The sequence below is a fragment of the Microtus ochrogaster genome, chromosome 5 (genome assembly GCF_000317375.1).
Source record: "Microtus ochrogaster isolate Prairie Vole_2 chromosome 5, MicOch1.0, whole genome shotgun sequence".
Lineage (NCBI taxonomy): Eukaryota > Metazoa > Chordata > Mammalia > Rodentia > Cricetidae > Microtus > Microtus ochrogaster.
Genome location: NC_022012.1, coordinates 65,836,994 through 65,851,958, shown reverse-complemented (window position 1 = coordinate 65,851,958; position 14,965 = coordinate 65,836,994). Strand labels below are relative to the sequence as shown.

The 14,965-nt window shown below is 42.0% G+C and overlaps 1 protein-coding gene across 3 annotated transcripts in view; it reads right to left on the bottom strand.

Annotated features, from left to right (window-relative positions):
• Unc13c (unc-13 homolog C) overlaps positions 1-14,965 on the bottom strand; it is a 462,492-nt gene that overhangs the window by 160,190 nt on the left and 287,337 nt on the right. For all 3 annotated transcript variants that reach the window (XM_013346384.2, XM_026778986.1, XM_005347631.3), the window contains exon 18: positions 6,297-6,430. In XM_013346384.2, the coding sequence (XP_013201838.1) occupies positions 6,297-6,430 (134 nt within the window). The remainder of the gene's footprint in view (positions 1-6,296; positions 6,431-14,965) is intronic.

Below are 14,965 nucleotides of genomic sequence, written 5' to 3'. Positions count from 1 at the left end.
AGCATCCTGTTCTGTTTTCTCCGCCTACCTAAGGGTTGGCCTATGAAATGGGCCTAGGCAGTTTCTTTATTAATAAGAAATCATTCCCACATCACATGTTCCTGAAACACTTGAGGAAACCTTAAGAGCAAAAGTATATGTAGCCTGTGATAAATGCAAGCTTATAGTTTCTTATAGCTTAAAGTAATTTTGCTGCTTTTTTCTATCTTGGAAAGAAAAGGAAGAAAAATATGTAATTATAAGCAAAATAAAACAGATGGAAAATGTAAGGCATTCTTTCTGAGAAGAGCAGGTTCTCTTCTCTCACAGTTTTTGTCAATGGCTCCGTTCTCTTGGAAAAAGTTTTAAATTTCAATTTTAGTACTAAATATTTGTTTTTATTATTTTTTGTTGTCTCTATGTGAATAGGTACCCATGAGTACAGTGCCCCATAGGGCCAGAAGAGGCCATTAAGTTGCCTAGAGCTGGAGTTGCAGACAGTTTTGAACCTCCAGATGAGGATGCTGGGAATCTAACTTAGGTCCTTTAGAAGAGCAGCAAGTACCCTTAACCACTGAGCCATCTCTCCAGCCTCAGTCTCAAATTCTTCAGAGGTCAGAAAACAATCACAAGCCCATGATACTTCTTTTTGTATTGTTTCCTTTATACACTTGGGGAATATCTTGCTTTGGCTCCAAATTTCATAATGCTAAATTTACCCTGCATTTACAGAACTGAGGAATGATATTTAAAGGCAGAACTTCTTCTTCCAACACGCTCTGCGGTTGATTATTTCTATCTTTAGTTTGGGATAGTGATCGGATCTATACATTTTCAGTTTAACACATTTCTGGCTTTTCTTTATCAAATAATAGCCGTCAAATCCTGTCGCTAAATCTCAGCATGACCCAAAAGGCAGAGATTTGAGTTTTCCTCTGAAGCTTAACTAATTAATCCAGTAGAGTAATGACTGGTCTCTTTAAGTCCATTGCCTCATCTGCCAAACAGGGTTGATAACAACTGTGTAACATACGAGCTTCTCGAGGCCCATTGTGAGGGTTAAGTGAGGTTTTATACCAATGTATTGTAGACTTACTCGTTCATCATGAGCAGTCAACAAGCATTTGCTGCTATTGGGAGTAAAATCCTAGCCAGAAATGAGACAAAGAAAAATATTATTATCTATTGATTTTTAATGGGAAAAATAATTATCACAGAAAGTGAACTGAAGTTATTTTTATATTTGCTTGGTTGTCTTCAAGAAAAATATGATAGTAAAATTAATGGCAAGAAAGTAAATAGCAGAGGAAATTTTTCTGTACTCAGGAGTAAACAGATTTTAAGACTTCCGAACTCTCAGATGGCATACCAACCGTTCATACGCTAATTAGAAACAGTCCCCAAACCTTAACAGAAACAGGACTGGAGGAAAGAGTGTTAGCATTAATAGTGACTCGAATCAAGCTATTATCACTATCTACATCGGGTTAGCCTGTTGGCAGGTCTGTGAATGACTGTTTTAATGGATACGGGAAGACCTAGTCCAGAATGGGAAGTGTCATTCCATGGATTGGGGTCCTGAGCTGTTTATTAACCATAGAGAAATCAAGTTGAGCACCAATGAGCAAGTAAGTGAATAGATACACGTTCATTTCTCTCTGCTCTTGGCTGGGGATGGTGTGACCAACCTTTGAAGTCCAGCCACTCTCAAGGGCTAGAACCTGAAACTGTAAGGGAAAATACACCCCTCTCTTCACTCAGCTGCTTACTGCCGGGGCATCTTATCAAAGCCACTGAAATGAAACCAGAACACTAACCTTACTATGTAGAAGCTATTATGCACATATTTAAAACTTAAATCTTACATGGTACATCAAATATTCATACATATTTAAGTGTCTCTTCTTAGCTTAACCTGAAGATTCTTATATACAGATTAAATTCTCTCATGTTAAAGACACTTCTGCATTTTCAGTGAAGCATTTTCAGTTTAACTTAATTGATAATTTATAGTAGGGCTGTTTAATGAAGGAAGCAATTCATTCCCCCATTAGAGTCTGCCTCCTCTTTTTAATTTGTAGCAATTAATACACAACATAAATGTTTTAAACCGCGAGTCTTCTGAGACATAACAATTTAACAAACCAATTTATTATTTCAAAAATGTCTTAGTCGAATCAGGAAAACATAATCTGCCAAATTTGATAATTTAGACTCATTAGTCATAGCAGACGAAATTAGAACCCATTAAGTTTGGAGTTCTGCTGTGAGGTACAAAGCAGGCCTGAAGAAAACTGTGTTCTTTAAGAAGGAGCAGGCCAGGCCGGGCGGTGGTGGCGCACGCCTTTAATTCCAGCACTTTGGAGGCAGAGGCAGGCAGATCTCTGTGAATTCGAGGCCAGCCTGGTCTACAAGAGCTAGTTCCAGGACAGGAACCAAAAGCTATGGAGAAACCCTGTTTCGAAAATAAAAAAAAGAAGGAGCAGGCCATGCTCTGTGCAACTGGCAGTCACACGTGCGAGCTGACGTTTTAGCATCAGCTGGCATCTGACAGACATGTAGTTTTCTCCATAATGTAGTAGAAGGGAACAAAGATAACACTCAACCAGAATCAAAGACACAGTGACCTATAAGGACCATATATAATGTACAGCCTTAACTTACATCCTGACTGAAACAAGCCATACCTGCCCCACAAGAAGGACATTATATTAGACAATCAGGAACAGCTGACTACAGGATGGGGTTTCTGAAAGACTGGGGTGTTGATGCCGCTGTCCTGGCTGGGGTGCGCTACTTTGGGGGGATCAAAACTACCACAACTTCTCAAGGTGGGTGCTGACACACAGAAGAACGAAATCGCTTGATGTCTGAGATTAGCTGAAGGTGATTCCGCCAGAAAACAAAAACTCAAGAGCATATGAGCAAAAAAAAGTAACAAAATTTAATGATTATTAAATTGAAGTGATAGAGGCATGCTCTCTTGTGTGGTTATCTGTTCTTTTTAATATCACGACCCTGTTCATAATGATTTTTAATGTAAAAAGTAATTTCACAAAGCCACATGTAAACACAGAAGCCAGAAGCTTTAACACATTGAACACTGGTCTCAAAACAGAACAACATGTCAGTCCTGCTTACACTCAGGCTTTCCCACCAGAGCAAATGGAAACTTTTAGAACACATGACTTAGGAATATACTGGGTTATTCCTCACTCTGAAAAAAATTAAAGGAACATACTGTGCGGGTGCGTGTGTGCACACACACAGTGACTGTTTTAAAATTGACTCATTTCTGACATTGGGTACTCTCTACTACACAATCTTAATGCAGAACAAAACTAAGTTATATCTTCACTCTGGCATGTGTGCTTTTTGCTTGCCTTTTATTGCTCAGATAAATACCACGGCCAAAAGCAATGTAGGGAGGGTAGGGTTTACTGGGCTGAAATGTCAGCATCATAGTTTATCACTGAGGGAAGCCAAGGCAGGAACTCAAGCAGAAGCCATGGAGGAATGCTGTTCCCTACCTTGCTTGCTTTTCCTGGGTGTCTCAGCCTGCTTTCTTTTTCTTTCTTTCTTTCTTTTTTTTTTTTTTTTGAGACATGGTTTCTCTGTGGCTTTGGAGCCTGTCCTGGAACTAGCTCTGTAGACCAGGCTGGTCTCGAACTCACAGAGATCCGCCTGCCTCTGCCTCCCGAGTGCTGGGATTAAAGGCATGCACCACCACCGCCCGGCTTCAGCCTGCTTTCTTATACAGCGGAGGAACACCTGCTCAGGGTGGCACACCCACAGTGGTCTGGGTTCTCCCACAATAATAAGTAATCAATAAAATGCCCTGCAGACTTGCCTATAGGCCAACCCAGTGGAGGCATTTTCTCAATTGAGGGTCCCTCTTCCTTGATGACTCTAGCTTGTGTCAAATTAACAACAATAACAACAGCAGCAGCAACAACAACAAAAACAACAAAACCTAACTGGCCAGGAGCTAAATGGCTGGCTCACATTGCAAGCTGAGATGAGGGCTAGTTGTGGATTATGAGCCTGGCATTCTAACAGAGGAGAATTAAGAAGCCAATTCTTGACAGTAGGAAATTTTCAGAATCTTCTGGCATTAGAAAGAAACAAGATGAGAACAAGGGTAAGGTCTAGAGAACAAAGAGGAAACAGTGTATAGGGAAAGCAGGCACTCTAGCTATTACACATAAAAGATCAGGTTACTTTGTGCAGAAATAGGAGGAATCTGAGGCATGAGAGAGATGAATTATTAATAGATGGCAAGATCCTTTTGTTGAAGACATCACACACTTTAGTTGCAGAACACAGAGAAATAAATCTTGAGCTGACCAGGAAACTCCTCCTGCCGACTCGTTTTCCAAGTGCTGGGAGGGCTGCTGTGTAAGCTACTGGGGGAGAAAAAAAAAACACATCGATGGATGTATCCAACAGTGCACTGATGTGAGATGTCCTTCTGTATATGTGTTGCTTTGATTGGCTAATCAAGTTGCTTTGGCCTACGGCAGGGCAGAATATAGCTAGGCTGAAAGAGATATATATATAGAGAGAGTAGGTGGAGTCAGAGGGATGCCATGTAGCTGCTGAAGGAGGACACCAGAACTTTACCAGTAGGCCACAATCTCATGGTGCTACACAGATTAATAAAAATAGGTTAATTTAAGATGTAAGAGCTAGCTAGGGATATGCCCAAGTCATTGGCTAAACAGTGTTGTACTTAGTGTAGTTTTTGTGTGATTATTTGAGTCTGGGCAGCTGGGAAACACATGTCCAGTCTCTGTCTACACTGCAACCTGCAGACTACAACACCCATCTTCCAGGCAAGATGTGTCACACGGTGCAACAGTGGCAAGGCTCTACTGATTGGGTTTGAGGCCTGTTCCCACAACGGGGATTTTGTGCCTGGTAAAACAGACATGGTTAGTACCCTAGGGGAGAGCCTACTGTTATTTTTCTACATGGTCATGTTGCCAAATGCCTTCTAAATGTTTGTGTTTATATCCATAGGCTTGTGCTGTCCCCAACCTTGGTCAGAAAAGTTTCTTGCTGAAGGGGTGGTGGTTAGTGTAGAGTTACATTACTCCAAGTGCTGAGGATGCCACTGTAAGAGCTTAGCTGGAGATGAACCTCTATACCAATCACAAGCCCCAAGGCTAAGGGATCACGGAAGAGAGGCCAGAAGGGTGGTAAGAGCCAGAGGATGCGAAGAGACACCTTGAAACACCATCTGTTGACATGCCATGACTGTGGCACACAAAAATTCACAGCAACAATGACTACCTGCACAGGCCTGCATGTGAACAAGGCGGTTAAAAATTCCAGCATGGAGTAGAGAAGAACTACTGAGGCCCCATCCATGGCTAAGGAACGGTTGCAGTTGATAGCTGATTGGACAGAGAGAGTCAGGTTTTTTTTTTTTGGAATATGTGTACTATGGTTGCCTCAAGCCCTAGGGGATGAGACCACATTTCTAATTGGATATAGTGGGCTAAAAAAATTTAAATGAACAGGGGCCATGGAGAGATGACTCAGCATTTAAGAGCAATTGCTGCTCTTTCAGTAAAACTGGGTTTAGTTCCCAGCACCCACATGGTGGCCTCCAACCATCTATTAACTCCAGTTCCAGGGGATCCGACGCCCTCCCCTGGCCTCCATGAATACTGCAGGCACATGGTGAGCATACATACATGCAGGCAAAACTAATACAGAGAAGATAAAACTAAATCACTATTTAAAAGTAAAATTTATAATGAGTGGGTAGTTAAGAGACAAAAAGGTGGAACTGGAACACTTCATTTTTCTTGTACTTGCAATTAAAATTAATTGATAACCTAAGATAAATTATGATTCAGGCTTGCTGGGCAGCAAATACAATAAAGTAATCAACCCAGTTTTCCACAGTAAGTCTGGATATTAGTGCCATTGTTAAGAAGGTACAAAAAAGAGGACACAGGAACGCTTTCGCCTTAAACAAAAGTCAAATCCTGGGTGAATATTTGACTCCACAACCAAACAACTATATTCCTTGGAGTTTAAATAAAAATTTTTATTAGCACCGAATTGATATTTACTGATAAAAGTCAAGAAAATAATTTCTATGGTTTAATTTTTTATTTATATATTTATTAAAGATTTCTGTCTCTTCCCCACCACCACCTCCATTTCCCTCCCCCTCCCCCAGTCAAGTCCCCCTCCCTTTAAAAATCTTTGCTGTCATTGGAATATAGGTAGCACATAGATCCAGGTAATGCATTTTCAATGTTCGAACGAAGTCTGCCAACTCGTGCATGCAGTGTACTTACTGATTGAGAACAGGGGTGTAGGCAGTTTTATCTTCATCAATAATGGTGACCATCAGTGTAATCAGCTGTGGCCAGAAGTCCAGGTTCTTGGTGGTTGGTCCCTGGTCCTCCCGAGGGACATCCTGCTTCTTACTCTGTCCACAAGGCAAGCAACAGGCAAAAGAGAAGTTAAAGGGAGGGCTGCAGTTGCATGTACTGTCCTGTCCAGAGATCAGAGGAGCAATTCTGAAAACATGTGTAGGTCAGGGGGAGATTAAGCCACTGAGCTCAGATTTCCTTTCTTCGTGGAGTAGGAGCAAGTCAGCAGCTAGCCTCCTCCTTCTAGTCTCACATCTGTTTAGGGCTTAGCTGCCAGCAGCCTTTCATTTGGTCACTCCTCTCTCCGAATGCTGCAAGCCTACAACCTTAGGAATTGTTATGAAGACTATCCCTTTAATGTGGCTTTTTCCACAGAGATCCAAGCTTATGTGTATAAAAGTGTGTGTGTGTGTGTGTGTGTGTGTGTGTGTGTGTATGTGTGCGCGCACGTGCACGCATGTGTGGGTGGGGGTATTTTTCAAGCCTAAGTATGTTGTCCTAAGTCATGGTGGGATAGGTTAAGAAACTCAAAACTGTCTGGCTATAAACCACCACGGGAAGCTTCTCCAATTAGTACCTGCCACATGCTTCGTCTATGACCCTGGTTCTGACCACAACTTTATCTGACAAGCTTCATTTTTATAAATCCATCTTTTTCTTCTTTTACTTAAACCATCTTTAATTTCTTCGCAGTTCTACACACTGTCTGAATTCTTTGAGGATACTTCTAGAAGGTAGATTGTGACCTGGAATGGTCTGAACTCACTTTAAGGTTAGGGAGTACAATAGTGATGGTAATTTTTTCCCCCACCTGAGACAGGGTTTCTCTGTGTAGCTTTGGACTGTCCTGGAACTCACGCTGTAGACCAGGCTGGCCTCGAACTCACAGAGATCTACCTGCCTTTGCCTCCTGAGTTCTGGAATAAAAGACATACACTACCACTGCCTGACCAATAGTGAATGTTTTATATATGAATTTCATTTTCAATATTCAAAAACTCTTTCCAACATGCAGGTAAATTATCCTTATTATTTATTTTACTGAATATCCTTCTTAGAGTATTCATTTTACATTCATTTGTTAGATTTAGGCAGAAAATACAAAGGGAGACATAATTTTCATTCAGGAATACAAATAAGTAGACACACAGCATCTAAGACTACTCTTTCTAAGTCATTTTGATATGTCCAGAATTATCTGAAACCTCAGTTTGTGACTCAAGAAAACTGATGTAAACTGTGTATCAGATGTGACCCAGTTTGGCCTGTTCTGTGTCTAGTCATTGTATCTTCTGTTGGGACCAGAATTTCAGGCATCCTGCGGTAAATGGCCCTGTGTGTTCATATTTTGATGTTTACCAGGACTTACATCTTCTCTATGATTCAATGACTCATCCCTTCATTACCATTTTCACTTCAGCGAAAACGCAGCTGCAGAGTTCATTTAGTTTGGCAATGGGATGGAAGAGAAGATTCAGGTGAATGTCTCTGGAACCCACAAACATGGATCTTTTATGTAAGACAACGCGCATGTGTCTCCAAATAAAGCATCCAGAATTTGTGTGCTTCTATGTGTGCATGCGAAGGAATGGTGACTGACAGGGAAGCAACCATGGAAGGCTTTGGTAACAAGTTATAGCTATGCAGAGACTGTGAAAGACCCGGACAGCAAAAGGAGTAAAGCAATATAAAAATAAGAAATAAGCTTCAATATGCAACAAAAACATCTGAAGAGAAAAATTCAAAACCAGTATTGTGTTTGTCACTTCTCCTCATGCTGAGGTGGTTGTTTAACTCCTCAAACTTCTGAGATAAAGAAATCTTAGTTCCAGCACATTGCAGGTTAAAAATAGGAACTCTGTAACTGGCTTATGAAATAGGACAGAAGTTTCAGACACTCGGGAATCTAAGATCCCCGTGAAGACCAAGGTGGGCAGTTTATTGGCTAGGAAAAAGGAGAGCATTTATCCAGGTCTACATTTAGACTGGACTGAGGGTGAGGATCTCTTGAGTGTCCTCCAATCTCCAAGGCAACCTCTGACAGCCCTGGCATCTGTGGAAACAGCCTTCTGGCTTTTCTGTTGCAGACATGAGAACTCTCCCTTTCTGCCCATTATCTCTTCTGTCTCCAAAAGCTGTGCAGGAGAGATCTTCTCAACCCATCATGTTGAAATAAAGCACCTGGACAGCTGAGGATAAAGAACCCGAAATGACCCTATCCTATAGCAACACTGACGAATATCTTGCATATCACCATAGAACCTTCATCTGGTGATGGATGGAGATAGAGACAGAAACCCACACTGGAGCACTGGACTGAGCTCTCAAGGTCCCAATGAGGAGCAGAAGGAGGGAGAACATGAGCAACGAAGTCGGGACCGCGAGAGGTGCACCCACCCATTGAGACAGTGGAGCTGATCTATTGGGAGCTCACCAAGGCCAGCTGGACTGTGATGGAAAAAGCATGGGATATAACTGGTCTCTCTGAACATGGCAAACAATGAGGACTGATGAGAACAATGGCACGGGGTTTTGATCCTACTTAATGTGCTGGCTTTGTGGGAGCCTAGCCAGTTTGGATGTTCACCTTCCTAAATATAGACGGAGGGGGGAGGACCTAGGACTTACCACAGGGCAGGGAACCCTGACTGCTCTATGGACTGGAGAGGGAGGGGGAGAGGAGTTTGGGGGAGGGGGAGAAGGGTGGGAGGAGGGGGAGGGAAATGGGAGGCTGGGAGGAGGCAGAAACTTTTTTTTTCCTTTTCTCAATAAACTTCCCACAGGCAATACAAAGGAGGAGACGATGCTGAAGTTAAAGTCAATGTAGAACTTAGGGCAAATTGTGTTCTCAGTGCTGCCCAGCAGTTCTTGGTTGATCCCACAGGGCGGAACGTTGCCCTGTAGTGTGTTCTCTACCACACTTCGGTCCTGGCCGCCCAGACAACATCTACTGTAACTTCTGCATCATCCTGCGATCATTTACAAAAGTTCACGGGGGTCACATAAGGTCAGAAAAGCTAGAAAACTATACCTTATGAATTCAATGCTTTGAAGAGTGTTATCACTTTTCTTTCTAAAAACTGCTGAAGATAGCAGAAGGCAGTCATATTCTATTTGCTAGCACACAAAAAGGCAGATGACGGTATTTCTTAATAGAACAACTGGGCATTTTCAGAACTGTTGATAAACAGTAACATTAGGCTTTTTCATTAGAGAATATTTTTGACCTTTTGCAATCAAACTCATGTAGGTAAGACCTTATATAGTCAATAATGCATTACTCCTGTACAATTGGGGGAAAGATCAAGTTTGATATTTCAAGGCCAATGTGGTTGTTAATTTCTACACAATGCAAGCTCAACATGGTAAATGTTTATTTTCAAAGTTCATAGCACAGCTAAAATTGCCAAAAGGTCAAAATATATATTTATGTGTGTGTACATATTTACATATATATGTATATGTACACACATTTACATATATACATAAAACACCAATAGCAGCAGTATGCTGTGCACCAAGAGCAAAAGCTGTTCATTCAAGTTTATCTGTCATTTGAATAAAATTATAGATATTGAACATACTCCAAGTAAAAAACTAAAAATGAAAATCCCAGAAAACAGCAGCTATGCTACTGTCATGGCGCCCAGAATCACTTTTTTAAAATCCTTTTCTTTCTCTTCACCTGGAGAGAAAGCATCCTGAGGATGTTATTGAAGTTGCTCTCAGTGCTGGCTAAGAGAAGTCCCCTTTATGATCTTAAAGCCCTGTAAGCAGCGTCTCCTCTGAAAGGCAGCCCTGTTGCCTTTACTTCTTGTGCCTTTGGCACGATCAGCACCTCTTACTTAGACCACTCTCAACGTCTTCACCTTTGATCTTGCTACTTCAAAGGTTCTTGCTGCTATTGATCTGTGATGCCACTGTCAAGGATGCTTTCCTCATCGCCTGGATTTTACTGGCACATGGGAAGTCACTTAAGCTCTGCCCATGAAGGGAGAGAGGTAGGCAGCTATGCTTAACGAAGCAGGAGATCTGGACTCCCTTTACTGGACTGAGCATACGCTTGAGTGGCCCTTAGCAGTCTGTGAGAAATCTGTTTCCCCTTACTACAGCCAAACCTGTGGCTCCTTAGTCTTCTTGTATGGTTAGAATCAACATTCTGACTCTCCCCACCTGTGTCAAAGATGCATTTTAACATCCACACTAGACATGTTTTGGGAAGCTATGAGTCATATCCCGTGCAAGGAATCTTTCTTTTTTTTTAAATTGAGCTCTACATTTTTCTCTGCTCCCCTCCCTGCCTCTCTCCTCCCCTTGTACCCTCCCCTAAGGTCCCCATGCTCCCAATTTACTCAGGAGATCTTGTCTTTTTCTACTTCCCATGTAGATTACATCTATGTATATCTCTCGTAGGGTCCTCATTGTTGTCTAAGTTCTCTGGGATTGTGATTTGTGGGTTGTTTTTCTTTGCTATCTGTTTAAAAAACAGTTATGAGTGATTACATATGATAATTGTCTTCCTGTGTCTGGGTTACTTCCCTCAAAATGATGTTTTCTAGCTCCATCCATTTGCCTGCAAAATTCAAGATGTCGATATTTTTTTTTCTGCTATGTAGTACTCCATTGTGTAAATGTATCATATTTTCCCTTCCCATGCAAGGAACCTTAAAGAAACATCTTGAGTTATGAAATGAACCTGTATGAGGAACTGCTGTTGGCCATTGCTTCTCTAAACCTGAAGCACTGGTTGGCTTCATCACCATCACCTGGGTGCACGCTGAGCTACAGCTCTTACAGCCCTCGTGGAGGGCTTGTTAAGTCAGAAAATACCAAAAATAGTTCTAGGAACCTGGACTTACCTACACAGCACTGCTCTATGAAGTCTTTATGCTTGTAGGAAGAATCCACCACTAACTAGTAATTTGAGGTAGGCAAAAGAGCCTTCATTTAAAGAAAACGTGTGACAATTTCTGAATGCCGGAGTCAGCCAGACATTTGCTAGATTCTGCATTCTATCCTGACAACAAAAGTCTTTGGTTTTACCTTTGTGTCTGACAAGGTTCCAAATACACATAGGTCCCTGTCTGTGGGAGGAAGCAGCGCATGTTGCTGATGATTTAATCACTAATTAAGAAAATGCTCTACAGCCTCCCCTCCATACACAGCTGCCTGCATGTTGCAATCTTTGTATAAAAGATTTTTCAGATGAATATACACTAAGTACAATCACAGACATCCTCAAATTGTGCACTTCTGATGACTGAGAACAACGAAATGACCAGACAGGGGTTGCTGAGATGGTTTAGTGTTTAAGAGGACTGGGGCTGCTCTTGCAGAAGATCTGGGTGCAGTTCCCAGCACCCACATGGTGCTCACAAATGTCTGTTCCCGAGGATCCAAGGGCCTCTTTTGTCCTCCTAGGACAATGCCTTTACGTGGTAGACATATATGTAGGCAAGGCACTCATACATACAAGATAAAAATAAGTAAAGTATCAGTATTTTTTTTTTTTTTTGATTTTTCGAGACAGGGTTTCTCCATAGTTTTTGGTTCCTGTCCTGGAACTAGCTCTTGTAGACCAGGCTGGCCTCGAACTCCCAGAGATCCGCCTGTCTCTGCCTCCCGAGTGCTGGGATTTTTAAAGAAATGTTTTAGGGTTTCTATTGCTGGGATGAAACCCGATGACCAAAAGCAACTTGGGGAGCAAAGGGTTTACTTCACTTACTCTTCATCTTCAGAGGGTGTCAGGGCAGGAACTCAGCACAGGAACCTGGAAGCAGCCGCTGATACCGAGGCCAAGGAGAGCATTGCTTACTGACTGGCTTGCAACTGTTCATGGCCTGCTTGCTCAGCCTACTCTCTGATTGGACCCAGGACCACCAGCCTGGGGTGGTACCACCCACAGGCTGGGCTCTCCCACTCCAATCGTTAATTAAGAAAATGCTCTACAGCCTCATCTGCCCCTGGATCTATGGAGAGAATTTTTCACTTGAGGTCCCCTCCGCTCAGCTCTCTAGCTTTTGTCAAGCTGACAGGAAACTAGGCAGCACGGAGAGGAGTGATAGCTGTAAGCACAATGAATTAGAGACGACTGTGGTGTAACAGAGAACTTTAGGTTTCTGTAGTTTAAAGCAGGAAGAGGCGCTGACCCCGAGTCTGCTGAGTCATCCCATTAGCTCCGGCTACCCTTGAATCCTATTGCGCCAGCCATAGGGGGTCTTATTTCCCAAACTGGGAGCAGGGGAGCAGACAGCAGCAGTGCTTGTGCATTGTAGCTTTCCCTCTGTTATTGGTTTACAATCTTATAGTCACAGAGAAACGGAAATATGACAAATGCATGTAGGGTCCATTTTTAGGTTCAACACGGAGATTTCCTGTACAGCACTCCCTGGAGAAAAGATGTTTCCATGTTGGATCATATCTAAGCGCCTGGGAGGGTGTGATGAGAACTTTCCAGACAGGGTTTCACACTTCCTATGCTATGTAGAATCTCTAGTACCTTGCGGTCCATCTGCAGGACTCACGTGGAAGGAGACGGCTGACTCCTGCAGGTTGTCCCGACCTCTGCACAAGCACAGTGGCATGTGCATGCCAGCACAAATACAACTAATTAATATTTTTAGAAGTGGGGCTTATGGAGGTGATTACATTGTTAGGGTAGAACCCTCATAAACACAATTCCTGGACTTGTTTACCCTTTACCCTTTTGTCCATGTAGGGTTAGGCGTAATCTCACGATGCCAAGTTAATAGATACCAAATCTGTAGGTATGTTAATTTGAGGTGTCCCAAACAGCTAAGAAATAAATGTTGAGCACTTGATAGAATGTTGATTTAAATAAATGAAGATTTAAATGGCTTCATGCTATAACAAACTAGAGATGAGAAAGGTGTTCACAAAATCTCTTCCCTTTCCTTGGGTACACAGCTATGCTACAGGGCAAAGTTACCGATGGCTTTACACACAAGCCATTCATTGGAGGATAATGCTTACTTCCCATGAATGTGGAGGACTGTGATCAAGATATGGAAAATGGTGAGACAGATCTGTGTGTAGGCCAAGTCTTAAAAAACAGGCAGCCATGTCCCGTGGAACTTCTGTTCTTACAGCCATCACACTGTGAGTTCGGACGAGGTCACATGGAGAACGGTCAGATTCCAGCTAACAGGTGTCACTTGCCTGTCCCCTGAGATGCTATCCTAGAGACTGGACCTCAGTTCAGTCCAGTCACACCAGTCAAAGCTACATGCAGGAGAGATGGCATTCACCATACTGACCTTTGCAAATTATATAGATCTATGGACAACATAAGCTACATTTCAAAACCATTATGTTTTAAGGTGCATAGTAATTTGATATATTAACGCACACCAAGCAGGATTCTGGAAGTATGATATAAACAATGAAATGAGTGTTGGTGAGAGGCTGCGTAGGCAGAAGACCAAGGGGTTTCCAGCAGGTGGGTAGAATCAGGAGACTTGTTTGTAGGGAGTAGGGACAATGTGAAATAATTGTTTTTGTTTGACAAAGTTGATACCTCTTATTTAGTGGGAGGAGGTGGACAATGCTGTCTCCTGCAGTTTGTGTGGACAGCTGAGAACAATGTACATACAGAAATTCCAGGAGAGACACGGGCTTTCTCACAGCTGTGTAGAATTACAGGGAGAGATCAGCTGGAAGGAATATGCTCATTTTTTTTTCTAAGTGAATTCAGAAAAATACAAAGATGCCAGTTGACATGGCTAGGGGTGCGATAACTGCTGTTCTCTGAGGATGGGCCACTGACGGGATCCCCACATTTCAGTGCATGCCCCACAATCATGCAGAAGGGCGGCTCTTATTGCACTTAGTGCATTGTTAAAAATAAACCAACATGTGGAGTCAGGAGGGTGTGTGTGTGTGTGTGTGTGTGTGTGTGTGTGTGTGTGTGTGAAATTGTAGGAAAAAAATGGCTTAAATAGGATCATATTTTATTGGATAGATGTTTGAAATTCTCAAGAATGAAGAAAAGCAACATTGAAAACATTGCCTTCTTCCCATGATATAACGGGCACACTCAGAGACTCAGAATAGCCGTGGCTGCCTTGTGAGACCTGTACAAGAGCAAGGCAGAGCTGAGGGAGACGATCTCCTGATCCCACCCCTTACAAGTGAGGTGGGGGATATAGCTTGGTACTCCAGCATTTGTCTAATTTTCATACATCTGTAGGTTTTATTCCTAGCATTGCAAAGAATGAAAACAAAAATTCATAATTACTTGAGATTATGTATCCTAATAAGATAGATTTTGTCAGTCTGTAATCTGCATACACTTCAAACATCATGTTCTACACAGTCAGTGAATATATTTTATAACACAAAATTAATTTAAAATTGGGCTAGTAAAATTTGACACATTAATGAAGGCCAGTTTACTTTTTTTATATAGTTATAACTCATTGACTTTTTATTAAAAAAAAATTTAGTTTCCTTGTGTCAGTGGGAAACTCATATCATATTGAAAATCTGAGGAGAACCTTTCTGAAGGTCAGAACCACAGGAAGCTATAAATAATAAGAGTACCTGTTTGAAACCTTTAAATAAAAACCTGA